General features: G+C 45.2%; 1 protein-coding gene across 1 annotated transcript; it reads right to left on the bottom strand.

Moving 5' to 3' along the window:
• Positions 1–132: 132 nt before the first annotated feature.
• FABP3 (fatty acid binding protein 3) lies at positions 133–26,946 on the bottom strand. The gene is made up of 4 exons (XM_083173380.1): positions 26,769–26,946; positions 17,962–18,134; positions 5,278–5,379; positions 133–672 (listed from the first exon to the last, which is right to left on the bottom strand). Exons 1-4 carry the CDS (start codon positions 26,839–26,841, stop codon positions 622–624), a joined length of 399 nt encoding a protein of 132 aa, XP_083029506.1. The 5' UTR covers positions 26,842–26,946; the 3' UTR covers positions 133–621.
• Between the last annotated feature and the right edge of the window lie 1,052 nt (positions 26,947–27,998).

Below are 27,998 nucleotides of genomic sequence, written 5' to 3'. Positions count from 1 at the left end.
TGAAACTAGCAATATCATTCAGAAGGGCTAAAATTAGAGATATTACTCATGTTATTGCCCAGTGTGTACAGGCTTTTGTACATCCAGCAGAGCTCTATTGAGTTCAATGATTGCTGTCCAGCTAAGACCATACATGTTTTTCAGACTTTATTGGATGAAATAAAAATAGAGAGGAATAGTAGAAGAGACTTAGAGCCAGGAAAATATCTGGAGGCTGAAAGGAGAAGAAACAGAGAGCTAGCAGAGGAGGAGACAGAAGATGTGACATAACATGAACTAGATTGTGGCATCCACAGGATAAGTCACATTTCAACTTAATCCATCTAAAACAGCAGAAGGATTCCATTTATGTACGGTGGAAGTGGATAATCTCCATGTTCAGTACCAATGAAAAAATCTGCAAAAACCAGGTAGCAGCCATATTTGGCACTGGAGTAAAACAGCGTTTTAGCCAAGTCTATGGCGACTGCTACACTCAGAATTCACATACTGTAGGTATATAATACTGCAGCCCATCGGGTGTAAAAGGACACAGGAAAAGATGAAGGAGTGTTATAATCACAAAGACATTCAACTTCGATTGAACAAAACAATATTCAAAAAGTAGAGTGTGTCTGGTTGTTAAGCCTTTTCATAATGGCGCGTGCTGACAACGTCTCCCAGGGTTAGAGTCTGTTTCAAGAGAGAAAAACAATTGTTAGACAACAGAGTCCAATCATATTCTCTACAATTTAGATTTTGTTATACACTTAGATATTTATGTGCAGGAGTATACAGTTCACCTGTTTCTCATCAATGTACACATAGATGAATATGGCACAGGACTATGGGGGGGAATGCACTAACATCCACTGCCCCACTCTCCTTTGCGAAGCAGCCGGCAGAGGGTAAGCGGGTCCCCGGTGGCTCCCCCCTCCTCCTACCCGGCTGCTGCTGCAGGGCGGGCTCTGCCTCCTCCTCCTCCCTGCATCCGGAAGGGGATGTACGGAGCTAAGGAGAAGGTCACTGGTCCATGCAGCACAGCAGGAGGCTGCTCGGACACAGGTGAGTGGGGCAGTTAGCGGGGTCTGTGAAGGGCAGCGGCGGGTCACGGTAAGAAGCCCATAGGATTCTATGGGATATCACCAGCCTTTTCTGGCAATACCCCCTGCAGCGAAAACCCACTGTGCAGATTTTTAGGCATACAAAAATGCAGTAAAAACCCTGAGGTACTTGTTTCCTAGCACGGCCACACCGATTTCCATCGGGGTGGTCGTGTCAGAAAAATCGCGTCGATCGCATCGCATGCGATTTGGTCGCATGCGATGCGATCGATGCGACCGACCCGATTTTTTAATTGAATGAAATGTGAATAGGGTCCCTGGGACCCGATTTTACATTGGATTCAATTTAAAATATTCCCTAGACCCCCAAATTTTACAACGTAAACCCCACCCCACGATAGACGCCAACCCGAAGCGTGGCGGCGGTGCGCGTCCTCCGACCTTTTCATTCCCCTACTATCCACGTCGGCGTGGAGTTGAGAATATATAGTGTGGCGAGCGCAGCAAGCCACGAGCCCGAAGCGTGGCGAGCCCCGCGTGGGGACGCGTATAACTTCACAGGTATACGCGTCCGCTCGCCACACTATATATTCTCAACACAACGTGGATAGTAGGGGAATGAAAAGGTCGGAGGACGCGCACAGCCGCCCCTCGCGGGCTCGCCACGCTTCGGGTTGGCGTCTATCGTGGGGTGACGACGGGGCCATATATAATGTGAAATGGGTCATATTGGCCCATTTCACATTTTTTCCTATGTGAGATGGACTTAATCAAGTCCATCTCATCTTGTGCCATTATAATGGCACAAGACCGACGCGATGCTCCCGATTTCAATGTTAAAAAATATTTTAACATTGAAGCCTATGGCAAAATCGGGGGCATCGCGTCGGTCGCGTCAGGACCAATGTTAATGGTCCCGACCGACGCGATGCCCCCGATTTTTCCTTTGCCGGCAAAATGGACCTGATTTTAAAGGAAATCGGGTCCATCGCGGGGATCGTGTACCTTAACTTAAAGGTACACGATCCCAAAGATTTTTGTGGCCGTGCTAGGAAACAAGTACCAACCCTGATAACATGGATTTTACCGCATTTTTCCTTTAGTGCATCCGCCCTATAGGGTTACTATATCACGCCTGCGAAAGGGTGCTACATGAAAGTTCCGTTTTTTTATGGGCAACTTCCCTACTTGATACATCAATGCCCAAGATACATCTTCTCACATCGAGACCCTCTGCACTCAATACTGAGATGGCAAATTTTATTAGAGAACCAGAAAGCTGTGCTTTCTGTACTTTCAACATAATTACTCATATTACTGTATGTGGCTGCACTGTCAGGAGATCCGCTGGAGATAGCCCACATTTGTTGATGGTAACCTCTTTTTTCATGAATAGACCTCTAAACTTATTTAAAACCTTAAAAAGGATGTAGGAGGTGGATTTTATGGGCAGAACAATTTCAGATCACATGATTATCTGGTTTTGTTTTTTCATTTGAGAGTCATGTGAGCCATGTACTAAGGATATAATGATGGGGCAGGTTGAAGAAACACAAGTACAAGTACATAAGCTGGGCACACACTAGACCAGGGGTCCTCAAACTATTTTGCTCTGGGACCCCATCAGACAATAAAAATATTGGTACTTATGTAATATCTGGACTCCCGTTTTTCTTATGAGACCGCGTCCCCTCGCGGGGCTCGCTGCGCTCACCACGCTTCGGGCACGGTGGCTCGCTGCGCTCGCCACACTATATAAAATCAACTCCATGCGTAGTTGGATAGTAGGGGTATGAAAAAATGGGGTGCATTTAACATGGGAGTCCAGATAATACATAAGTACCAAAATATTTACTGGACCCCAGCAAGTTGAGGCAGAAGGTCATCACATCACATGTGTAGGCAGCAGACATGGCAGCATTGTGGAGGAACACAGGATGGGAGAAGTCTAATATAACAGACAATTCAACAGATTGTTCTGACTCCTTGAATCACTGACTGAGATTAGAAAAGTCATCAGTCTGATGGCCACCAACATGGAGTCGCGACCCCATGCTGAGAAGGTCAGGACCCACAGTTTGAGAACCGCTGCACTAGACAATATATTGTATGTTTTGTCATTCTGAGACATGTAGTGTGTAAGCACTATTGCGTGCCCCTGGGCATTGTTTATAACTTCTCTTCTGCTTACAGTGCAGGCAGATAAGAAGATGTCTTAAAGACAGCATGTTCTAGGATGAGGCCACTGAACTATACAGGTATGTCGGGCAGTCCCACAATATATTGTTTAAGGTGTGCGCCTGGCCAACATATCATTTTGTTTGCCACGATTCAGGCTTATTTAGTGTGTAACCAGCATTATAATCATTGTTTCATTCTAACTGATAACACTGCTAGGGACACTCCTGAATTCACTCAATTTGATTGTCAATTACACAGATTGTTGTCCAGCGTACAATTATCCATAAAGGAAAACAGTAAGTATAATTGTTAGATTGTTGTAGCTGTACCTGATAGTAATAGCACCAATGAGATACCTAGCCTGCAACTGTACAGATTTAGCCGGTACAGTACTGTTTAAGCGGTCTGAACCAACTAAAAACCCCAGTACCACTATCAGTCAGCCGAGGAGGCCGCAGGGACTCCGGGAGTTGTAGTTCATGACACCGCAGGTTGCGCCACGGGAAGCATGCGGGAGGGTCCAGCCAGGACTACATCTCCCGTACACGGTAAGCCTGCCGCCCCCTGCTTGGGTATAGACTGCAGTGAGGTGACATCATGGCAGGCTGCGGGGAGACTACAAGCCCTTGCATGCCTTGTGAAGCCAATCAGCAGTGACTGATGGGACTCTACGTATCCCAATTTGTTTAGTGGATAGTAAAGGGGGCATGTCCACTCCCCCTTTAGCCATGGTCACGCCTCTCTATCTATGGCCACACCTCCTGTACTGGTTTTTACCTCAGAGATGTTAGAGGGTATGGGGATAGTGAATGCAACAAGCATATGCAACATGGCATAGGCCTGCCATTATATACCAGGGTGGATCAATAAGTACCTGTGTTAAGAATGAAGATGAAAATTTTTCACAAAATGTTTTATTTCTTTTTCAACATAATCTCCTTTCGTGGCAACACACTTTTCCCAACGTCCCTGCCATTTCTTTAAACCCTCTAAAAGATACGGTTTGTCAAACTCATGTAGGCTTCGTCTCGATGATGACCTCCTCGTTTGAGTTGAATTTTTATCCAGTGAGCCACATTTTCAGGTTAGGGAACAGAAAAGTCGCAGGGAGCCAAGTCGGACGAGTATGGTGGATGCGGCAACAATTCATAGTGCAATTCATGCAATTTGACCGCAACAATTCCGGATGAGTGAGCTGGTGCATTGTCGTGGGGAAAAAAACCTAACCTATGAATCGATCTGAAATTTGGTATGGCGTTGTTTGAAAGATGGTAGTACATGATATTAATACCAACTTTCCTCAACAATGCCACCTGTCTTCAAATACAGGTACTTATTGATCCACCCTGGTACCTTTAATCTGGGGCACAATGATTTACACAAATTCTGTGGATGATTAAATCTGGATAATTCCAGAAGGACATCTTAGTTTAGTTTATATTCCTTATGTAGTTTGCAGTACTTAGATTACATTAGGTGGGTTCATTTCATCAAAGTATCGTGTCTGTTACTCACTGGAGGGAACAGAATGCTCTCTCAGTAGTAGGCATGTGCTAACTTGCATTCCTTTCTAGTGGCACAAGGGTTAAGAGTGGTTTAACCAAGATACCTAAGCAAATACACATGATTAATTGCTTTAACTAAAGGTAAAAGGTAGATCAACTTTCATACAATGGGGCAGAAGTATTAAGCAGATGTATTAAGAGATAAACTGGAGAAAAAGTGGATAGGAGATAACATACCAGCCAATCAACTCCCAACTGTCATATTTCAAAACACAGCTGACTGGCTGGTGCGTTATATCCTTCCGCTTTATCTCCAGTTAATCTCTTCTCCAGGTTTAATACATCTGCCCCAATGTCAGGTGTAGAGGTCAAATCATACAGAACAGGTCAGTTCACTTGTAGCCTAAAATTATTAAATGTTGAGGGGGAAAAGAAAAAGTCTAAAATATACAAAATTCCAACAACTTTACAGGTTTTGCTTGCAAATGTGTGCAGATATATCTATTTATCCACACACACACACCCACATACGATATTTATGTACTCACCAAAACAAGTTTGTCTTCATTAACTTCTCTTACCAGTGAGGTCTCCTTCCCATCCCATTTCTGCACATGCTTTAGTTTACCATCCTCTAAAGTCACCAGGGACTAAACAAAGAATGTTTATATGTTAAGCTCCACCGGAGAGAATTTAATGATACACAATCAAAACACAATTTATCAACAGTGGCAATGGGTCCAATCCTCTGACCATGGGGCCCAATTAATAACGAGTGTTAAAACTCATTGTGAAAGATAAAACTTATTGCGTATGATAAATACTGCTCCAGCCAGTTTCCAAATGTAATTTTTCAAACACAAGGAGTTGATTGGCTGGAGCCCCATTTATTATACACAAGTTTTATCAGTCACAATTAGTTGATAAATGAGCACCCAAGTGTTGTAAATATGGCTTTTTCATTTTCAATCACAGGTTCATCAATATTATTATTACTAGCTGAGGTACCTGGTGTTGCTCGGGTTTGGCTGTGCGCACTTTCTCTAACAGGACTCAATGACCTTTTTGGGCATCCCGGCGGCGTCGGGATTGCGGATGTTAGTGGTTGTGAACCTAATCTGGACCCAATCAATATCCTCTACACTCTCTATGTTATACAACTTTGCCATATGTTGATCCCTGACCCACTATGTAGTGGTCGGACCCCTTTTTTGGGGCCCTGACAGGGTTGGGATTGGGGATCTAAGTGGACGTAAACCTAGGGGGCTATCGTAATTGGTTCGCTCTCCTGCACATTCGCATGGGAGAGCGCTGTTTAGTGTCTGCACATGTGTATTTATGCACCTGTGCAGATGCTTGTTGTGAGCGAGCAAGGCGAACTGCAGTGCGGGCAGGGGGAGCGGCGGTGATGGGCTGTGCCCATGGGAATGCTCAGGATTTCATGGGCATTTCCCAAAGACGTGGGTGCGGGGGAGGGGCACTGACATCAGCTGTCCACACCATAGAGGTGTCTTAGGTCTGTGAGCACTGTAGAAATCATTTGATGGGTGGCGACCATCAAATGATTTCCTCCCTGCAAGCCAGCTGTGAATGGATGTTTAAGTTAAACATCCATCTGCAGCGTGCAGGGGATCTCAGTGTGTGAGGGGGGGGGCGCGTTCATTGTGGCAGCAAAGCAGTTGATTTTGCAGCTTTGTTTGTCGACCGGAATAAGGTCCCTAATCTGACGCCAGTCAATGTCCTCCACCCCCTCTATGTTATGCATCTGTCATATCTTGCTTCCCTGACTCTGACCCACATTGAGTAGTGGCCAGACCCCTTTTTGGGCCCACCGGGGTGCTAGGGGTGTCACAGTATTTTTTTTTCAGATTGCATGTCATAGGTGTACAAAGATTGGTGTAAATTGCGCCAGGCATTCCAGGTTTATGCTGGAACATACATACATACAAAATTATCATCATCATCATCTTCCTCCTTTATTTACATGGGGCCACAGCCCCCTACAAAGTAGAAGGGTTATTACAATATAGAATCACTGTTGCTACTAAACTGGGGTATAGGAATAGTTAAGTTGTAGTGATGCCCCAGGAGTCAGGGTTATTGGATTACATTTGTCCTGAGCGCTGCTCTCCTGTTGGTCTTGCGCTTGAGCCAGTACTGTAAATGAAAACAGCTGGTGATGTGTCCACAGCAGGGAGATTTGTGTATTATTATTTATTTATTATCAGTTTCTTGTATAGCGCACACATCTTCCGCAGCATCTTACAGGGAATATTTGAACATTCACATCAGTCCCTGCCCCAGTGGAGCTTACAATCTATATTCCCTACCACATGTACACGCACACACACAGGCATTCTACAGTTAATTTGTCAGGAGCCAAATAACTTACCAGTATATTTTTGTAATATGGGAGGAAACTGGAGTAACCGGAGGAAACACACGCAAGTACGGGGACATGGTGGAAATCGCGTGAACCTCAGGGCGGCAGTAATTCTAACCATTACACCATCCGTACTTCATCACTGTAACCACTTAATGACCATAGAGGTTTCACACCTACATAACCAAATGTGGAGGGTTTCAGTGTGTCTATTTCAATAGCCACCACCTTTAGGTGCCCAAGCACAGTTTTAATTGTTTATATTATTAGGGGGACACAGGGCTTTCTTTGAATAGTGTGTGGGAACAGATTTTATTCACTGCAAAATAAAAAATGTTTATTTCTCCATGCATAAGAGGGGAGACTATTGGCCTGGCATCCAGACAGGCTGCTAACATGGGTATTATGGGCATATAAGGTGAGCGATGGGGAACAGTTCTGATGTTCACTCATATGACAGCTACATTCAGCAAGCAATTACCAGAGCAGAAAAGCAAAAACATGTGAGCAGCAAGTTCTTCCTGTGCCAAATTCTTTATGGCTGGAAGGCTCAGTCACAGGATCTTAGATTTAGAAGGCAGATGTGTGTAGGAAGGATAACAATTAATGGAGATTTGTTTTTTTTTATTATGGAATTAGGTTTGTATATTGTATTGATCCCTATTACAAATGCATTGTTCTGAAAGGCAATTTTTTTTTTAATTCTTAAACTGGTATACTGTGTAGTACTCATTAGACGGGATACAGGCCGCATCCCGGCGTTCAGGATGCTGACTGCTATTAGAAGACCGACGCTGGAACATCAAATAGATCAGGATGCCGACTCCAGAATTCTGACAGCCACCATCCAATCACTTAGTATGAGGGGGCCACTAGCTTGCAGCTGGGGTGTATTACATTTAGCCACTGGAGCTGGGACTTGGGGTTAGGCTGTGGGGAAGGGAAGGTTAGGGGGTTAGGTTGCGGAGAGGGGGGTTAGGTTAAGGCACTTAGGTTTAGGTGGTGGGGTGTGGGGGTTAAGGTCAAGCTGCAAGATCCCTGTGGAGATTCTCTCCTTCGGAATGCCGGCATCAGGATCCTGACCAATGGTATCCTAACAGTTGGTCATCCATATCGATCACTGCAAGTGCACATGTGGAAGGGCTGATCAAGTTGTAGATCTGACCCTTAGCTTCACTATGTTCCTGGGTTAGAGTTCATGGGTTCACATTCAGGGCCCTCTCCTGGTAATTTGCATGTTCTCCCTGTACTTGCGTGAGTTTCCTCCAGATGTGTGCACTCCCTCTCACTTTCCAAAAATATTGGTGACTTCATTGGCTTCTGATATTTCCAGAAAATTTACCGTAGCATGTACCTCACCTACTGAGTAAAAAAAGCTATTGAGCTTTTGTTTAATAACACATAGCACTATCTGACGATTGCGCTTTGGTGACTTATACGTCCCATGTCCTCTGGACATCATCACACATGCATAGTTTGCTTGAACGAAGATCTCCTTCAGATGCAAAATGGCCATCAGAACTTTATAGGATATAGCTGGGTAGAATTCACCGGAGAGGTGTGTTGCCATAATACTCTTTTAAATACATTGCTGTGCTAAGACATCCTACATTACTGCAGAATGTGGAGATATACTGTATATACAATTATTCATATATGAGGTCTATTTACTTAGCCTTGGAGAGAGATAAAAAAGTACCCTCCAATCAACACCTAATACCATGTTACAAGAGATATTTGTTTAGTACTTTATCCATCTTCATAGCTTAGTAAATAGACCTGTAAGTGACATCTGGTGCAAGGATCAGGCACTAAATAAAAGTCAGCAGTTTAGGCATTACTAGTTGCAGGAAAAGAAGTACAGCACATGCAATCCTTTACCCCAGTGTTTTCCAGCCACTGTGCCATGGCACACTAGTGTGCCTTGAGCTGTTCTCAAGTGTGCCACCAGATCTAGTCCACACCAGTTTACAGCCACCATCAAAGTTGTATTTATTTTGTTATCTGTGGGGACCAGTGTGATTGTTTATTCATATGAGGGGCAATGGGTTTGTTATTTCCTGTGGGGGCCTGATGGTGGTTAAAATCTTGTTTGGTGTGGTCTGTGTTGAAAAAAGGTTGAAAAGCACTGCCTTACCATTGCCTTCCTCTGCTATTTACAGGTGCATAACTTCAGAAATAAAACAAGTCAGATCAATGGAGATATTTTTTGTTACTTATTTAAAATGTATTAATAATAATTATATAATTAATAATAATAATAATGCAAAATATGCATTTTTCAATAGTTCTAGTGCCCTTTTAAATTAGAAGAATACAAGGTAAATTCAGGTCACCATTGGGTAATCTAAAAGATACATTTTTAACATTCTTTCCCGAAGCAGTTTTTAGAATTCCAAGCCACTCTACTTCCAGACACATTGATGATAAGCCAAGATGCATAACTTTCCACCAACTTTGGAACAGTCGGCCTGTAAAATAGTTTCCATTCTAAAGCCCATGCAAAATCCATCTACTTCTTTCCAGAGCTTGTGATGTCAGCTGATAAATATTTCTTGGCACAGTTGCAGCCTGTCCTTAAAACACTATACTACTAAGAACCTGTGCTTGAGTTGCACTGTTGCATCTCAATGAATGGTTGATATCTCACTAACCACAATTTATTTACAACTTATAGCATATGTACTTAATCTAACTTTCAGTGTATCCACAATTACTTACATTGATGCACCTCTAACCAGTGACAGCGTATGTCCTTCATTGTAATGGTTATGGACGATCCCAACACTATTATTTCTAACAGCACTGGGACTGACAATTAGCCTGGTGCTACGAACGGGCCTAAACATTTCACCTTAAAAAAAGAATCCCTTATGTCTTCATTTCCTTACACTGTTTTGATTGTACACTATATATCCTACTTTGTTCTTCCACATTTCTTAGAATGTAATATATTTAATGATAAGTTGCAACTTTACTAGATGTGATTAATTCATGTCTCCTTTATTTAAAATGTCCTTGCCTCGCTGTGTCGAGACACATGGATCTATGCTTATAACTTATCTCAGACTGTTCTTTCTGTAGATTTTCAATAAAAACAGATTATACAAAAAAAAAAAAGCATTAAGACAAGTGAGGAGGTGCAAACAGGGCGACGGTCACCGGGAGTGTGCTCCCATGACCGGCCCTGTAGTAGTCGCTGGTCTACCACCAGTTGCTTCCCCCAGCGGCTTCCCAGCACCAGTGGCTTTCCCTGGCAGAGTGTCTCATTTTCATCACCGATATATCTCTCAGCTACCACTTGCTCTACACTTGGACTGACGATTAGTCTAAGGTGCTTTGAATGGGCCTAAACATTTCACCTTCAAAAAGCATCAAGAGAAGAGTGAGGAGGTTACAAGCAGAACATCTCTACAGTCACAGCAGTAGCAATCACAAAGGTAGATGGCATAGTTTTTCCCTGCTGTATAAATTATGCAGTTATTACAATTACACATTATTTCTAAGATGCTACAAGTGGTCCACAGCACCTTACTTATGGGACTAGCCAGAATCGCCGGGAATATGGTCACTGAGAGACCATATCCCCGTGCAAACAGGGCGACGGAAGTGCGCTCTCACGACCAGCCCTGTAGTGGTCGATGGTTGCAGGACTATGCACCTGCAAACCAGCTGCTTCCCCGGCGGCTTCCCAGTGCCAATGGCTTCCCCCAGCACAGTGTCTCATTTTCATCAGCGACCATCACTGGTGAAAACGGGACACTCAGCAATTTGGTCACTGAGCAATATATCGCTTACGGCTTACCGATATATAGCTCACTGATCAATTGCTCAGTGTGTACAGGGCTTAATAATTAGAACCATGATCCTCAGTACACAATACAGCTGGGAAGCAAGGTGAGTGACGGAGTAAAGGATGGAACCTGTTCCCAATAGTGACAGCATGACTAGCAGGAGTAGAGGGATTTTGTGCTAAAGGACCACTTAGTAGGTGAAAGCTGCCATGAAGGTGCTAGGGGAGAGGGCTGCGAGAACAGTAGGTAGGATTGGTATGGTCATTAGGTCGACAGTGTCAAGTCAAAAGGTCGACACATGAATAAGCATTAGGTCGACATGATCACAATTAGTTTTTAAGGGTTTTTTTTGGTGTCTGTGTTGACATGGACAACGTATAAGTGTACTGCGGACCCTTACTGCACTCGGCACGCTATTATATTCCCCCACTATGCCCACTGGGATGGTAAAGTATGAACAAGTCAGATAAAAAAAAAAAAAACACACACACACACACACACACACACACAAAAACTCATGTCGACCATTTCCCATGTCAACCTAATGCATGTCGACCTTTTTCATGTGTCAACTTTTTGACTGTCAACCATTAGTGGTCAACCTTTTGAATGTCGACCTAATGGTAGGAGAGTGGAGACAAATAAATGACATGAGACATGAACAAGGGGATGAGAGTCTGAGTGCAGTGGCAAGATGGCAGAGTGGGTTCGGTGACTGGATGTCAGAGCAGGTCTGCATAGCAGAGAGGGTGTGGGGGGCTCTTTTTTCAACACTGAAATAAGTGCCAGAAAATCTGTTCTTACTGGGACATGTGAGAGAATTACTGCAGACAGCTTCACATACAAGCCAGAATTAAAAATAGTTTTTGAAAACAAGGATTGTCAGAAGTCCAAGTAAAAAAAAAAAAAAATGACAGCAAAGGGAAAAGATAATAGTTTTTTTTTAATTGGGAAGATTATGTAAATTTAGCATTTTCAATGTGCTTGTCTCACCCTCAGCATAACTGAAAACTAAGGTATGACACAACGTCATGCTCCTACAAATGTCATTTTAAAGGCATGAACACAAAAATGGGGCATGGCCCTGGGCTAGCTAGACCACAACTCATTAATACATGGGGCGTGGCCTTGTGGGAGCTAGGCCATGCCCATTTTCTGCATGATATTGGCTCTTTGTCTTACCATATCATATTTTTATGTATTACTGTCTCTGATTAGTTGCCCACCCCTGCACTAGCAAGTGGTGGTAAGGGAGATGGACAACAAGTGTACAAATGGTGGGTAGGAAAGCAAAAACAGAGTAAACAGTTTTTATAGGGGAGGCAGGTAGAAGGCATACAATGAGAGAGTGTATTAAGATGGTTACCTACTGAAAGTAAGTAGGCAAATAATGGTAAATAATGGCATGCAATGGCAAATTAATACTGATATATTGATAATGCTGGACCTCTTTGTGCCACAGTATAATTTTGGCAATATCATGAAAAAAATTAAGCATCACAGAAGATGCAACGCATAGTAAGAAAGGTGCATTGCCTGCAGCCATGATCAAATAGACAAAACATTTACTTATAATTAATGAGAACCCCATGAAGCCTTCTGTTGTAAGTTATTTATAAAGTGTGCTTTCAAGGAGTCAAGGTACTTGTTGTATATAAGCCCATCACTAGTAGTAGTACGTTTATAAGGCGCCACAAGGTGTCCGCAGCACCGTACATAGCAAACAAAAAACAAATTACAAGGTAACGTACATGGTGTGTTGATAAAATACAGCATAAATAGGGTATAGCTGGTAGAACTAAAATCAGCATCAGTTCTGAAGTAGGTGTTGAAATTGTCGAGGAGACTGAAGATGAAGTAGAGGAACGGAAGAACAGGGCAGGAGCACTGGTGAGGTAAAGAGGTAGGGTGAGTACTGAGGAAGGAGGGCCCTACTCATAAGAGTTAACAGACTAAAAGGAGGTGGGTGGAGGAACGAAAAACAATAGGATTAGTAGGAACGGATGGAGGGGTAGGGTAGGCAGGATAGGAGGAGCAAAAGAGGTTAGGAGGAGGAGGGATAGGCCAGTCGGAAGAAGTGGGTTTAGAGGGAGCGCTTGAAGGAGGTAAGGGAATCAGAAAGCCTGATGGGTGGCAGGAGGTTGTTCCAGTTCAGGGGTGCAGCGCGAGAGAAGTCTTGGACACGGGAGTGGGAGGAGGTGATTAGGTGAGAGGTCAGTCAGCGGCGGAGCGAAGAGGATGGGAGGGAGTGTGGATAGAGATCAGTGAAGAGAGGAAAGGAGCTGTGGAGGAGGAGAGAGCCTTGTAGGTGGTGGTGAGGAGTTTAAAGAGAACCCGGAAAGGAATTGGGAGCCAGTGAAGAGATAGACAGAGGGGAGGCGGAGGTGGAGCGGTGGGAGAGGAAGATGAGCCTAGCAGCAGCGTTAAGAATGGATTGGAGAGGGGCGAGGCGGGCGAGAGGTAGCCCAGAGAGAAGGATGTTACAGTAGTCAAGGCGGGAGATGACAAGAGAGTGAATGAGAATTTTGGTCGCGTCAAATGATGACACTGAGGCAGCGCGTTTGGTCGGTGGAGGTGATCTCGGTTTCACCAATGCTGATGGAGATAGTTGGCGAAGAGGGGATGTTCGTGGGATGGAAGATTAGAAGTTCAGTTTTAGCCATGTTTAGTTTCAGGAAGTGTTGGGTCATCCAGGCTGAGATGGCCGTGAGGCATTCGGAGACCTTGGACAGGAGTGATGGGGATAGGTTGGGGGAGGAGAGATAGATTAGGGTATCATCAGCATAAAGGTGGTAATGGAAGCCATAGGAGCTGATGAGGTTGCCCAGAGAGGTGGCGTAGAGGGAGAAGAGGAGAGGGCCAAGGACTGACCGTTGGGGAACACCAACTGGCTGCGGGGTGGTAGGAAAGGAGGAGCTCGGAGTGGAGACAGAGAAGGAGCGATCGGAGAGGTATGAGGTGAACCAGGAGATGGGACGGAGGGGAGTGGAGATGTAGGAGGGGAGGAGGGAGAGGGTGAGGTCATGGCAGCAGTGATGGCAGTCCTTAGAGAGGAGATTTTGGTTGAAAAGTAGGTAGCAAAATCAGCGGCTACGATGAAGGACGGAAGAGCTGGAGGAGGGGGGAAGAGCAAGGAGTTGAATGTGGCGAAGAGCCTGCGGGGGTTGGATGATTGGGAAAGGATGAGGGACTTAAAGTAGGATTCCTTGGCCAGAGCAAGGGCAGAGCTGAAGGAAGAAAGAATGAATTTGAAATGGAGATAATCCGCAAGGGAGCGTCATTTCTTCCAGAAGCGCTCAGCAGTGCGAGAGCACTTTTTAAGGAATCGGGTGATAGGCGAGTGCCACAGTTGGGGGTTGGAGCACCAAAGGGGGATAGAGGAGGGAGGGAAGGCAGAGTCCAATGACGAAGATAGGGTGTTGTTATAGAGGGAGGCGGCTAGGTTCGGGCACTAATTACTAGCTTACTAAATATTACATTTGTAAAGCACTAACATGGAAGTTACAAAGGCTATGTGTAAAAAGTTTATTATTATCTCTTAACTATCAACACCTCAATAACAAATATAGTAACAGAAATAAATATGTAGAAGAGTAAATATTTAATAAAAATTAGAATTGTTAACAAATAGAAAACATGGAGGTTGTTCAAATGGATTTGTATTTCGATACCGCTCACAGCCTTCCTCAATATTCTTCCTCGTAGCAAGTGTGACAAGGTAAAAGTTACATTAACACGGACAATATGCCCCTCCTACCCCATGTGTAGATGTTAGTAGTGTAAACAGAAACTTGAACTGAACATAAACATTCATTGGGATGTGTACAAACACAGAAGCTTGCTTTGTGCAACCCTGGATACACACTATGCAATAAATGGCAATTTTATGCACAATAATGATATTGTTAATGATGCCCCCTCCCATGGGTTTTTAACAGTTCCCTCTGTCACCTGAACATACAGTCAATTCTGACTACATCGTCAGTGACACTAGGTTTGGTGGAGGTCCCAGAGACGTCACTGACCGCTATAATTAAAGATGTTGTTCAGTGTTTTAGAGCTATTTTATTTATGCGGCACCGCCAATATCAGCAGTGCTGCATATCGCATAGTGGCCCTTATTCTGATTCTCTCGCAAAGGCAAATTCCTTCTAAAATGGACAAAACCCCCCCCCCCCCCCCCCCCCCCCCCTGCAGTGCACATGGTTTTGTCCATTTGGGAAGGAATTTGGCTTTGTGAGTGCACCAGAATAATGGCCAGTGTGTATGCAGCTTTTCCTCTTACTAAACTACTGGTGAGAACAGAAGAGGCATGATGTAGCAGAAATGTCAGTGAGTGTAAGGGGTCTATTTTTCAACTTTCTTATTTTCATAAAATGATGTACAAACTGCAGTTTCTGCATAATGGAACCGATTCAGGTATGCTCCGTCCACGGCGTATATATGTCTATTTGCACATGTGCAGGGCCGCTGAACAAACACCTTCGTTCAGTGGCCCTGCGTTCACTCAAAAAGGGTAGGGAAGGGGGCGGCAGCAGGGGCATCCCCATAAAAACGCTGGGAGTTCCCCTGGGGACGCAGGTGGGCCGATCTCTGCCAGGGGTGGGCAGCTGTTGTTACATGATGTCAGCGTCCGCCCAGTCTTTGGTCGAATTCGAGGGAAATAAAAGTCAGTTTAGACTGACTCCTTATTTCCGACATGGAGAGAAGTCATTCAATGGTCGGAGACCATCAAATGACTTCTATCCCCTACGGCCGCATGCAAGGGGATGTGTTAGTGAACACACCCCCTACCCCTCGGCAGGGTGGTGACTAATGGCTCGGTAAGCAGTGTACATTCACTGCTTACCGTGCCAACCTGAATCGGGCCCAATGTTAGGTAGCCTGCTATGTTCTAACAGCCTGATGCAGAAATATAGTTAGCCCTGCCCATCGCAGACCCTAATATTTTTAATGGGGAACTGCAATCTGACTCCTATATACCAAACTCTTAAAAAGCGAAGGTCAGGAGGCCTAGACTGCTTTACTTAGAGCTATAGCAGCAGGATAGATCTTCCAATCCCTCCTGCAGCCTCCATACAGAGACAGCGGTCATTCCACATTTCTCTGGAAGGATCTTTCTTAAACCTGAAACACTCCTCTGCTACTCGGGTTCCTGCAGTTTTCCATTAAAAAATCGGTACTTGTTTCCTAGCACGGCGCCCAAGATTTCCATCTTCTGGCATCTTATGCCATCGCATGCCATATAGCCACATACGATGCATGCAATGCGATTTTTAATTGTATAAGCACCCTAATGGGTGCTTACAATGTTAAATGCACCCTCACTATCAACGTGAACCCGAAGCGTGGCGATCAGCGGCGGTACGCGTCCTCCAACCTTTTCATAAACCCACTTTCCACGTCGGCGTGGAGTTGATTTTAGATAGTGCGGCGAGCGCCGCGAGCCACTGAGCCCGAAGCGTGCCGAGCACAGCGAGCCCTGCGAGGGGATGCGTATTACTTAACATATTTTCCGCTACGCTTCGCCACTATCTAAAATCAACTCCACCCCGACGTGGATAGTGGGGGTATGAAAAGGTCGGAGGACGCATACCGTTGCCCCTCGCGGGCTCGCTGCGATCGCCACGCTTCGGGTTGGCGTTGATAGTGTGGGGGGGGGGGGGGGGGGGGGGGGCGCGCATTTAACATTGTAAGGACCCATCAGGGTGGTTGTACAATAAAAAAATAAAAAAATTGTATACCATCACAATGTATGCCATTGTATGGCATCCAATGCCACACAATTTTTTATTGTACAACATCGCATCGCATCGCATCACATACCATATTTAGTCTTATGGTATACGATGCGATGGGCGCCGTGCTAGGAAACAAGTACCAAAAAATCAAATATCAATTATAATAATAGTCGCAGCAGTGCCAAAATTAATAGTTTATGGGCCCTTAAACTTTCACCATAGGTCCAAGAACAGAGAATAATAATGGTACAAGGTCCTGCTCTTATTCAGGTCTGTTTGCTCGCATTCGAATTCGCATGCAAGCGCAATGTTTTTGAAATGCGTATGTGCATATGCATGCGTAAGGTGCGTGCATACACGGCAATATTGCGTCCGGTGGGGAGCCCATGGGAACTCCCAGGGTTTCATGGGCTTTCCGATGGAAAACGCCCGATGACGTGGGTGCCAGGGGCGGGTAGCTAACATCACCGGATGTCGGTTGCCCGCCCACTTCCTTCAGAATGCCCATGCACATTTAAGGTTGCTCTGAGCGACAATTGAATGATGTCGGTGTTCCCCCGCAGGCTGCAAATGGATGTTTGTGTCAAACATCCATTCACAGCCAGTGCGTCCGAAAATGGGTGGCGGCCAGGCCATCATTCGCAATTCAGAGTTGAGCAGACTTGCATGGCTGCGAATGCGCAACCTTGCGAATCAACCAAGATAACCCCCTTAGTACTCAACACAGTTTTGGATTCCACAAAAAAGTCCTGGTAAAAACAAGATCAACAAGAAAGAAATTTATTTTACTGCAGTATCATGTAAGAAAGGAGAATAGAACTAATTTCATAATACTGAATATCCACATTCCCCTTATATTGGTACAGGTAGAGTCTCCCGTATCCGTAGATCCGTTATCCGAAATATTCCAAAAACTGTGTTTTTTTTCCCCTACCCATTTTTGCATACTTACCAAGTCCACCCATGTCCACACGGACTTCAGTATCTTCTTTAGCGGTCCCAGGAGTGCATTGCGTGAGTGCGCGGGAGCACCAGAGACATCAACGGCGCACCCGCGATCTCGCGCAATGCACTTCTGGGACCGCTGAAGAAGATCCTGAAGACCTCCTTGGAAGCCAGGGGACACTGTGGACATTGCGGGACCATCGGGGCACCACCAGGGGACCAGGTATAGTAAGTATTAAAAAACAAAAGTATTCCAAAAAAACGTAAATACCGCTTATCCAAAATTCTCGTGGTACCCAGCATTTCGGATAAGGGATACTCGACCTGTATTACATTAGAGTACACGTGGTAAAGAAGAAACTATCTCACCTTAACCTTTCGGTCATCTGCCGTGGTCTCATCAAATTCCTCGTTAAGCTTAAATTTCACCTCTGTGTTCTTGAACGTGCTCTGTGTCTGCAGCACAATAAGGTCCCCTTCTGCACTTATTATAGTTGTGGGTTTGGTGACATTTGCTATTTGGCGGGTAGCAAATCCCACACCTGAAAAACACAAAATCATAATAAACAAATCCATGTACAACTCTCTTCAAACTAAATTATTGTATTATATTCTCAGGGTAGGCTCCAGGACTCCTGTAACAGCTACTTTACAGTATACAGATGTGTCCTCATACACTTTTGCCTCAGTCGCACCAAACAGCCCGTCTTAGTGTACCTGGTCCCATCTCTTCTGTTCTCCAGTATAGTGTTCCTGCTAGGCTGTTTTAGCGGGGTGCTACGCCCTACCCGATTTTTAAAGGGCAAAATGCGCCCTGCCCCGCTAGCAGCGCTCCGCTAAAACAGCCTGAAGCCTGCCCCGACTGCTTGCACGGGGAAGTCCAGCGCCGCCTTAGACGGCGATGCCCGGCGCTTCCCCAGCATCACGGCAACTTTTTTTTCATGGCGTCGCAGCCTGGGCACGCCCCTTTTGTGATGTCGGCGGCCCAGGAACGCCCACAAGTGTGACGTCGGCGGGCCCGGTCCGCCCTCCGGCGCCCTGCCCGCTCAAAAACCTAGCGTGAACACTATCAGTATATGCCTTAGCTGCAAAACTGGTTAATTTAATATATTAAACTTATATAGCTGTAAGCAAATGAGTATGAATCTGTATGCAAGTGCTACAATGCAGTGGCCGTGGCTTTTGTTCACACCAAGCTCCAATGTGTTTTATCTACGACTCTGTACATATTTAAAACTACTCGCTTGGTGCAGAAACACCAGATTGAATGGTGTTTCTCTGCACCGGCTGTGTGAATAAGACAAAGGGTGAGATGTACTAAGCTTTGGAGAGTGAGAAATGACAGGAGTAGTAGCTGGTAATTTATCTCTCTCCATTTTATTAAACACAGCCTGTACCAACCAATCAACTCCTCTCTCTCTCTCCACTTATTACTCTGCAAGGCTTAGTACATATACCCCAAAGTATCTACCTCTTGGTGTGGCTCACTCGTGCCAGGCATCTCACACCACCACATGGAATATTGAGGCTAGGTACAGTATAGGAGGGGGGATACATGTGGATCCCGATGGATGGAATCCTTTTAGTCAGCCTAAGCCTAACACTTTCTAGTGCCTAAACCTAAGCCTCACACCCCACCATCTAAATCTAACCCCCCTCCCCACCACCTTACTACTTCTAAGCACCTATCCCTAATCCCCTGTCCCCCAGCCAAACACTAACCTCCCATCCCCTGCAGCCTGACTCTTAGCCCCCAACTAGTGCCTAAACCTAGCACACATTATATATGACACACCCGTTTATTTACATTTTTTCCTATTTTACACTCTCTGAGAACAAAATAAATGAACACCTGCTAAGTACAACTAACTTCCATACTTTTATCTCACAACCTTCATGAGAAGGTCAGACACACAGTGAATATAATGTTAGCCATTCAGATAGTGCATGTGATTTTGATTTGGCAAGCCCCCATTCTACATTCTTGGCATGAAGATAGATCAAATGAAAGCACTTAATATAAACTGCTCACATGTAGTCCTGATATTGAGCCTGATTCAGACCTGATCGCGAAGCAATTTTTTTCTCTAATGGACAAAACCATGTGCACTGCAGGTGGGCAGATGTAACGTGTTCAACAGTGTTCACAGGGTGCAAATCAAATCGGATTGAATCGCATGGTGCCGTGTACACATTTGATAATTGATTGAACCAATTGTGTATCTGTTAAGTCCCAATTATTTGAGATGTAAACAAACATGTTAAAAACATAACTTTTATAGGTGTTAGCAAAGTATAGTGTTGTGTTGTGAGAAAGGAAGACATAGTGGTGAAGGGATGCAGTCATTTTGTCTACAGCATTATGTTCGACAATCATTAGGTTGACATGTTCAAAGGTCGAAAGGTCATTAGTTCGACATTGTCTAGGTCGACAGTCAAAAGGTCGACATGGAGCTTTTCACTGTTTTTTTTTAGCTAACATGTGCAGACAGGCGGTATTTCATGCCCTACCATCCACTAGGGCATGGTGGGAGAATAAAATAGTATGCCGAGCATAGCGAGGCACCGTGCCCGACGCATTGCGAGCGCAGCGAGCGATGCAAGGGGATGCGGTGCACTTCATACTGTGTCCATGTCGACTGTGTTGACATTCATGTCAAAAACAGTGGAAAACCTCATGTCAACCTTTTGACTGTCGACCTAGACAATGGCGAACTAATGACCTGTCGAACTAATGACCTTTCGACCTAGAACCATGTCGACCTAATGACTGTCGACCAAATTATCCCAACCTAGTGATTATGTATGAAATTAAAATAGATATTCTCCCACTGTCATCTCTGGTGATTTATCTATATATAGAATTAAATCATTAATTCTTGACCAATGATATTGATAATAATTAGATTAGACATCTGCTGATATTAATTTCCAGTAATCAGTGTACAACAGGGATGGTATAAAAACACAGAAATATCTATTAAATGTATATTCTCTAATGATAAAGCTCATGTACACTAATATTCTTACACTAATTCTATTAACTATATTCGTGTTGTTAGAAATGACATGGTGGAACCATGTCATTTCCCTCTATGCCAGCTGTGCTGCGGTGAATAAAGCAATTCATTTTCCATGCTGCTTGTGAACACAATGTGAAGCCTACACAGCTTGTGTGCTACAAAATGAACCGTCACACCTCCCCCAAACTCATAAGATATCTGCTAGCCCGGACACAATAACAATGTAACAATTGTCTCTCAACACTGAATCCAAGCACAAAAGCACACTGAGCCAAAGTAATGTAAACAGCTAACACTACACACATTTAGAGAAGGCATATCAATGATCAGGTATGTATGGTCACATCCATGAGACTTATGGGACCTACACATGGAGCGATGTATGGGCTTTTTCTAAGCAATCTCACTAGATCGCTAAAAAATGCCCCTACATCGCTCTCGCTATGCTCGCCATGCTTTGGGCACGGTGCCTCGCTACGCTTGCCACACTATTTTAGTTCCTTACTATGCCCTAGTGGATGGAAGGGCAGGAAATACCGCCTATCGGCACATGTCAGTTCTGAAAAAAAGTGAAAAACCCAATGTCGACCTTTTTTGACTGTTGACCTAGCCCATGTGTCAACCTAATGTCCATGTCTACCTTCCCCTACCCTGCCGCCCATTAGGTGGACTGAAAACTCCAGTTATATGCACAAATACATGTATGTTTTATTTATTACAATAATTTCTATTTTCCTATCTGCTTAAGATGCTACTCAAACTCATAAGCACATGGGAACACAGCCTATTATTGGCAGGTATACTTACATGTTGTAATTTTTATGGGTGAGAGAAGATTACTTAGGTGTACAGTAGCTCTAGAACATTGGGATCTTTGTATAGCAAAGCCCAATGTGTACATGATGAATCCATCGACAGAAAACAGTTGTATGCAGAATATCATGTGCTCTTTGTTCCTTGGATTGCCCATATGGCACTATATGCAAATAGCTGTTTATTGATTCAAGATTGGCGTGGGCCCTGCACAAGGATGTATGTGTGTTTCTTTCCCTGTACAAGGATCCCTTTGTCTCTCAGCCCCCATAACATTGCACCACACAAAAATGTATATATATTTTTTTCTCAGTCTTTCCCTAAAAAACTTTGTTCCACAGGGAGGCTATGCATAATCGCCCCATTTGTATTGGGCTTTAGTTTAAAAGGTCATGTTACTTTAGTACTGGTATTTATCAAGCATTTGTTTCAATAAGTTTAGGATCATTGTGCACACAGAGAAACCATGAAAGATGTTAATATTTGGCATTTGCTATTAGACAAATTACAATTTGCTAACAGTACGGTTTATTGATTACAAATAATCGACTTGCAAGTGATCTGGGCATATACTACCCTCTCTTGTATAATAAAGTGTGACAATAACGACTATGGAAACCCCATCGCATTGTGCGCAACTTGCCTACTATATTTACAAATGACACTATCCTGCTCCAGCACACAGCAGAAGCATATATTACTGCAGTTCTTCCAGCAGCCAACCTGAACTGAATTCCTATTTCACCTTTAAGGCCCCCATACACTGTGCGATTTGGGCCCGATTTCACCCGATTCAGATGGATCGGGCAGTGAAATCGGGCCAAATCGTATGTGCAGACATGCCATCCGACCCAATGCGCGGTCCCGTGCGCATCGGGTCGGGAGGTCGGACGGGCTGCACATAAGATTTGGTAAATCTTATGTGCAGCCTGGAGGCGGGCGGGGGACGCGGCATATGGGGATCTGAGCGGGGCGGGCTGATGCAAGGGGAGGCGCACTGACCTGGGCGAGTGGGCGGTGATCGCCGCAAGCAGCGACGGAGCGGTGAATGCGGTGATGGGTACCAGAGACCCTGTAGCGTGGGGGAAGCCGGACAGCAGCGGGCGCACATAGAAATGAAGAGACAGTCAGTGATTGGCTGAAAGGTCTCTCAGTCAGAGAGCTCCCAGCCAATCACTGGCTGTCCATTCATTTCTGTGTGTTTTATTACTATGTGCGCTCACTGCTGCCCGGTCCGGCTTCCCCTACGCTACCTGGCAATCTGGTCCCCTCACAGTGCAGTAAGTAAACTCACTGCCTCTGGCTCTGTGCTTGCAGCCCGCGCCCGCGCCCCCCCCCCCCCTCCCGGCTCCCTCTGACAGCAGCTCCCCGTGGGACTGCATGTGATGAATTGCAAGCGATTCATCACATGCAAAACTTGGCACATCAAGTCGGCCTAATGTATTTTGCCTTTACTGTGGAGCAGCCATACAGAGGATTAGTATATATACACTTATAGCCCTCAGTCACCTGGCCCTCTGGTGGTAGATGATGGTCCTTATTCTTGTTGACTCGCAAGGCTGTGGGTTGTGCAGCCTTGCGAGTCCCCGAGACGCCGCCCGCACAGAGGCCACCCCCCCCCCCCCCAGTCATGTGAATGTATGATTTCATAATCATCCATTCGCAGCCTTGGGTGTGGGGGAGAAATCATTCGATGGTCAGCGACCATCAAATTATTTCTTCAGCGCTCGCAGATCTGAGACACTGCTATGTTCTGATCTGCAGGTGCCCTGTGCGAGGTCAGGGTGGGCAGCTCACATCCGCTGATGTCAGCTGCCCCCCCCCCCCCCTCGCACCATCAGGGAATTACTATGGGAACGCCCATGAAAAGCTTGGCGTTCCCATAGGCAAATTCCTCGACCCGCCTCCCCACACCCCTCTGCCCAGACACTGTGGGCACTCGCGTAGGGCGGCTGCACATGCGCATAAAAACCTATGTGCATGTGCAGACGCGAACGTGCGGGGGATCAACTGAATTATAATAACCCCCAATATACAGACTAGGCGACCTCTAGCTGTGCCAAGTACTATTTGAATTAATAGCAGAGGTTTTTACAGTACTTTTAGGGAGTAGAAACAATGCCCAGTAATGTACAATTGTAATGTTTGGCTGTATATACACTCAATAATTACTGTACGGCAACACTGTACTGAGTAAGGTCTTGTGCATCACTATTTCCAGGAGGACACCAGCTTAAATCTTGCCAGCATAGGCGTGCGCAGCCCATTTTGTTAGGGGGTGCACCATTGGAGGGGCATGTCCATCACCGCCTACTGGGCATGTCCATCACCACCTACTGGGCATGTCCATCAATGCAAACTAAATAGAAGGTGACTTATTTATGTCAGGGGGGGAGGTGAGAGCAGGTGCGGTGATGGGGGTAGTGGGGGGACAGGGGTGTGTGAGGTGACGGGGTGAGAGCGGTTGTGGTGACAGGGCGAGAGGGTGTTAGTTGATGGCGGGCGAAAGGTGGTGAGGTTATGGCGGGTGAGAGGGGATGAGTTGATGTGGGGTGAGAGGGGGAAGAGGAGAGGCTATCATTGGCTCCCAGCATCCCTGCAAGTCTCCATATCCCTCTCCCCTCCGCCCGCCGCTGTCCAGCAGAGCGTGTCCCCAGGGACAAACTCATTTTGTAAAAGTGGGTCCCTGGCCTGTAACTTAGAGTAAAATAGGCGCTAAATCGCGCAGGTGTGATCGTTGGGCTCCGGTGTATACAGAGGACAGGCATTGTACTTGTCTGTAATGACACACAGGCGGAACATGCTTCTCTCACCCCCACCCCTGATATTACTGTGTCCCCTACATGACATCTGCCACACCAGCCTGGCTGAGATGCACATTTATTTTAATAGATGTGCATCTCAGCCAGGCTAGTATGGCAGATGTCATGGCTCTGAAATTTGTACACTTCCACTCTTTGCACCCATGCCACACTGACCTTCTTTGTATGCTGCCTGCCCTGCATCACCTGCTCTAGCAGCCGGCCAGCCACAGGCAGGGGACACAGATTCATCAGTGTTCTGCAGAGAGCGGCTGCTGATGCTGAGATCACGTGCCCCGGACCGCCCCCTCCTTACAGCAGCCATCCCCTACTGTGTGGATCACATCATCTCTCTAAGGAAGTCGGCACAGTTGTGGCTTCCTGCTTCTCGGCTCTCAGGAGAAGCGGGAGCCGGTGGTGGACCTGACCGCGCACAGGAAGCACTAGCAGGCTTCAGGAGTCGAGACCCCCTGACACTTCCTGTGCGCGGTCAGACTGGTGTCAGAGCAAGTGCTTTCAGCACTCCGGGCGCTATAAAAATAAATAAAATGCACTGCTTGACCGGTCATTAGGAGGGGCCTGTGCACCCCCGGCACCCCCCGTGCGCACGCCTATGCTTGCCAGGGCACCACAATGGTCATGGACAGCCCTGCTTGTGTCATTTCCAGTTGCTGAGAATGACAATTACACAAATCAAGCTTACACCGCATTGCATTGGTCCGAAACCGGAGACAAGATCTTAGGATTGCCAAGTGTGTTAAAGGAACTACTGAGTTTACTTTTACTTAAGGCAAATCTACTTTGCAATCCCTGAGTAATATGTCAAGTGTGCAGATATGTATTAGTATAGACAGAAACAGGTTATATGTCCTCAGAGGAAAGTCGAAGGTCACAGTGAACTATGGGAAGTGTGCTGAGGAATGAGTAACTAGGTGCAGAGGCATTGTTCAAACTGTTCGCAAGCTATACTGCATGGATTAAGAGGTGCTGTGATAGTGTGCCAACACCTTCTGTACCAATATATACAGCTAACAGCACAGTATACATATGCTCTTTGGCAAAATGCTGCATTCAATGTCCTTACTGATGCTCAATACCTTTCACAAACATATGACATTAAGGAATTTATACGAGGTCAATCGTATTAATTGTGGTAAATTCTCGAGTGCGAATCACCACGGCAGCAGTCATACTTTACGGTGGACGGAATTCGCAGAAAAGTGCTTGCTTTTGTGCAAATATCCTATGCTGTCCCAATATTGAGGCCTATTTATTATAGGATCACATATGCAATGCGATCTGGGCTAGACCTACTGCCCAGGATCACATTGCAATATGCAATCTTTCCAGACGAATGTATGTCCCTGCATCGGCTCCAATCTGCTTTGCCTGGTGCCTGAGGTCTGCGCATGCATGGTTAGTGCTGACCCCTGGCTGAGCCACACTGACCACACTGCACTTCCGGCTGTGTGGTCTGTAGCACCAAGATAACAATGGGCTACCGCCACATCAGAATGGCGGCAGCCCCAGGACCCAATGCGATGCTGCTCGATGTTTATACTTTAGGCCGCATCGCATCCCCCATAGAAACCTATGGGGGAAGCAGCTGCCGGTGGGAAAGGAGGGGTGGCAGCAGGGATCGAAGATTCATACTGCGGTCCCTCCATTATACATTAGGGGGATACTTAATATTTGCAGCTAACCGGTTTCGGGGATTGGATTAATGGTGTATAAATTTAGGTGTAGAAATATATATAATCCAGCCAGAAAAAAAATCAGCACACACTTTAAAGCCTTAACCAAATTCTATTAACAAAAATTCAGCACCACTACAGCTCAAAAAGCATAAATGTATTATAAAAGTATTTATGTAAACAAAATAAAAAGCCATCCGGTCACTTGACTTGTATCTATTTGGACAGCTTATAATGTTAATAAAACACAATGCTTTTGCATTCATTAGCGAGTCTTCTCTAAATATATATATACATATATATACATACATATACACACACACACAAAACAAACCGTGCTATACATTTGCCACTTCTCTTTCTCTATATTATTCCACATAAACTTTTTTTTTTATGTGAATGATAGTACTTTTATCATACAACCTGTGTACCGAATTGTATAGCCGGTGTTTTTCCACAGACCTGCCCTATGTAGAACAGAGTAGCAGTGCACCCTGCCTCACCCTATTCGCACCATCCCCTCCCGTCCATCTCAGCTCTGTCTAGCCTGCGCACATGGCCCATCTCCATCCCCCTGCAAAGCACAGTACAGTGCAATCCATTGCTGCAATGCTACATGCACCGGTACCCAGCACCACCTCTGACTCAACTTATGTATATGTCAGTGACGCCCCCCCATTAGAGCTAGAGCTTCAATTTAACCAGGTATTAATGCACATCTGTCACTCATTAATACAAGCATGTAGGAAAATGTATGTCTATATACCTGCGTGCGTGTGAATATATATATATCTCCGCGCAGCATTCACCTCAGCCATGTATTTCCTCCCTGTCTTTGTACTCACCAAGAGCTTTCATATATTCATCAAAATTGTTGCTTCCCACCATCCTCCATGTTCCCAAGAATTTTTCCACCATGGTGAATGAATGGAGCCGTGCGCTGCTGCAGCAGAGATTAGGAGGACTGTGCTCCCCTCCGCTCTATATATAGCTGAAGCTTCTGACGGTCAGTGGTCACATGGTGGCAGCAATGTCTCTGCAGCAGTCACAGATGGATCCTCCCAGTAGCCGGCGGCACATGTTACTTTTTTATGCTTACTTCGTGCATGCTGCCTGCTAAAGTCACTGGCTGCCCTTCAGCTGCACATCCCCCAGCCCTAGGCTATTCAGGTATGATTACTGCTGATCGTGCCTAAGAATAACAAAAGCGTGAAAGATAATTATAATATGGGTTTTGGAACTCCTTCCAGCTCTGTATAATGTGCTTAATATGCTTTGCCTGTATTCTACTAGTAACATGACATAGTTTCCAAATAGAGTCCTGCTTTATTTAGCCACTTTTATTGTAAATGGTCTGTCAGAAAATAGAGAAATGGGAAGTTGTGCATCCAGAAGGGACATGTGGCCTTATTCGAGTTCACTCTTTCTGACCAAATCCTTCTTAGATGGACAAAACCATGTGCACTGCAGGGGGGCAGATGTAACATGTGCAGAGAGAATTAGATTTGGGTGGGGATTTACTTCAAAGTTAAATCTATATTGCAGTGTAGAAATAAAGCAGCCTGTATTTTCCCTTCACAGAAACAAAATAACTCACCCAAATCTAATTCTCTCTGCACATTTTACATCTGCCCCCCTGCAGTGCACATAGTTTTGTCCATCTAAGAAGGATTTTGTCAGAAAGAGTGAACCAAAATAAGGCCCATGGGTTCCTATACAAATAGATGTGGCTATTCACCCCCAATGCACTGATGTTTGAACAACAAGTAACCTTCCACCAAATAAAATGCTGACGCAGTTGTAAGGAAAAGCAGTCCATTTGGATTCGGTATGAAATCCCGACGGTCAAAATCCCGAATGGGTCAAAATACCGACAAGGACAAAATCCCGACACAGACAAAATCCCGACATTTTAAATCCCGACAGGGTCAAAATCCCGACATTTTAAATCCCGACAGGGTAAAAATCCCGACAGGGTAAAAATCCCGACATATAGAATGTACAGGTGAAACAGTCTACATGACTTTCGGTCGACAGGTGCGAGGTCGACATGGGTTTTTTTGCAGTTTTTTGAC

The sequence above is a fragment of the Crinia signifera genome, chromosome 2 (genome assembly GCF_055691185.1).
Source record: "Crinia signifera chromosome 2, ASM5569118v1, whole genome shotgun sequence".
NCBI lineage: Eukaryota > Metazoa > Chordata > Amphibia > Anura > Myobatrachidae > Crinia > Crinia signifera.
The sequence above is the reverse complement of the archived record's forward strand: the minus strand, read 5'-3'. Positions and strand labels throughout refer to the sequence as shown.

What these genes read in the sequence shown, in the direction of transcription:
- FABP3 (XM_083173380.1), bottom strand. Translation starts at nt 26,841, where the DNA reads ATGGTGGAAAAATTCTTGGGAACATGGAGGATGGTGGGAAGCAACAAT. An exon ending in CAGATGACCGAAAGGTTAAG is followed by an intron (nt 5,380 to 17,961) that starts GTGAGATAGTTT and finishes TTCTTTGTTTAG; the next exon opens with TCCCTGGTGACTTTAGAGGA. An exon ending in ATGAAGACAAACTTGTTTTG is followed by an intron (nt 673 to 5,277) that starts GTGAGTACATAA and finishes CTCTTGAAACAG; the next exon opens with ACTCTAACCCTGGGAGACGT.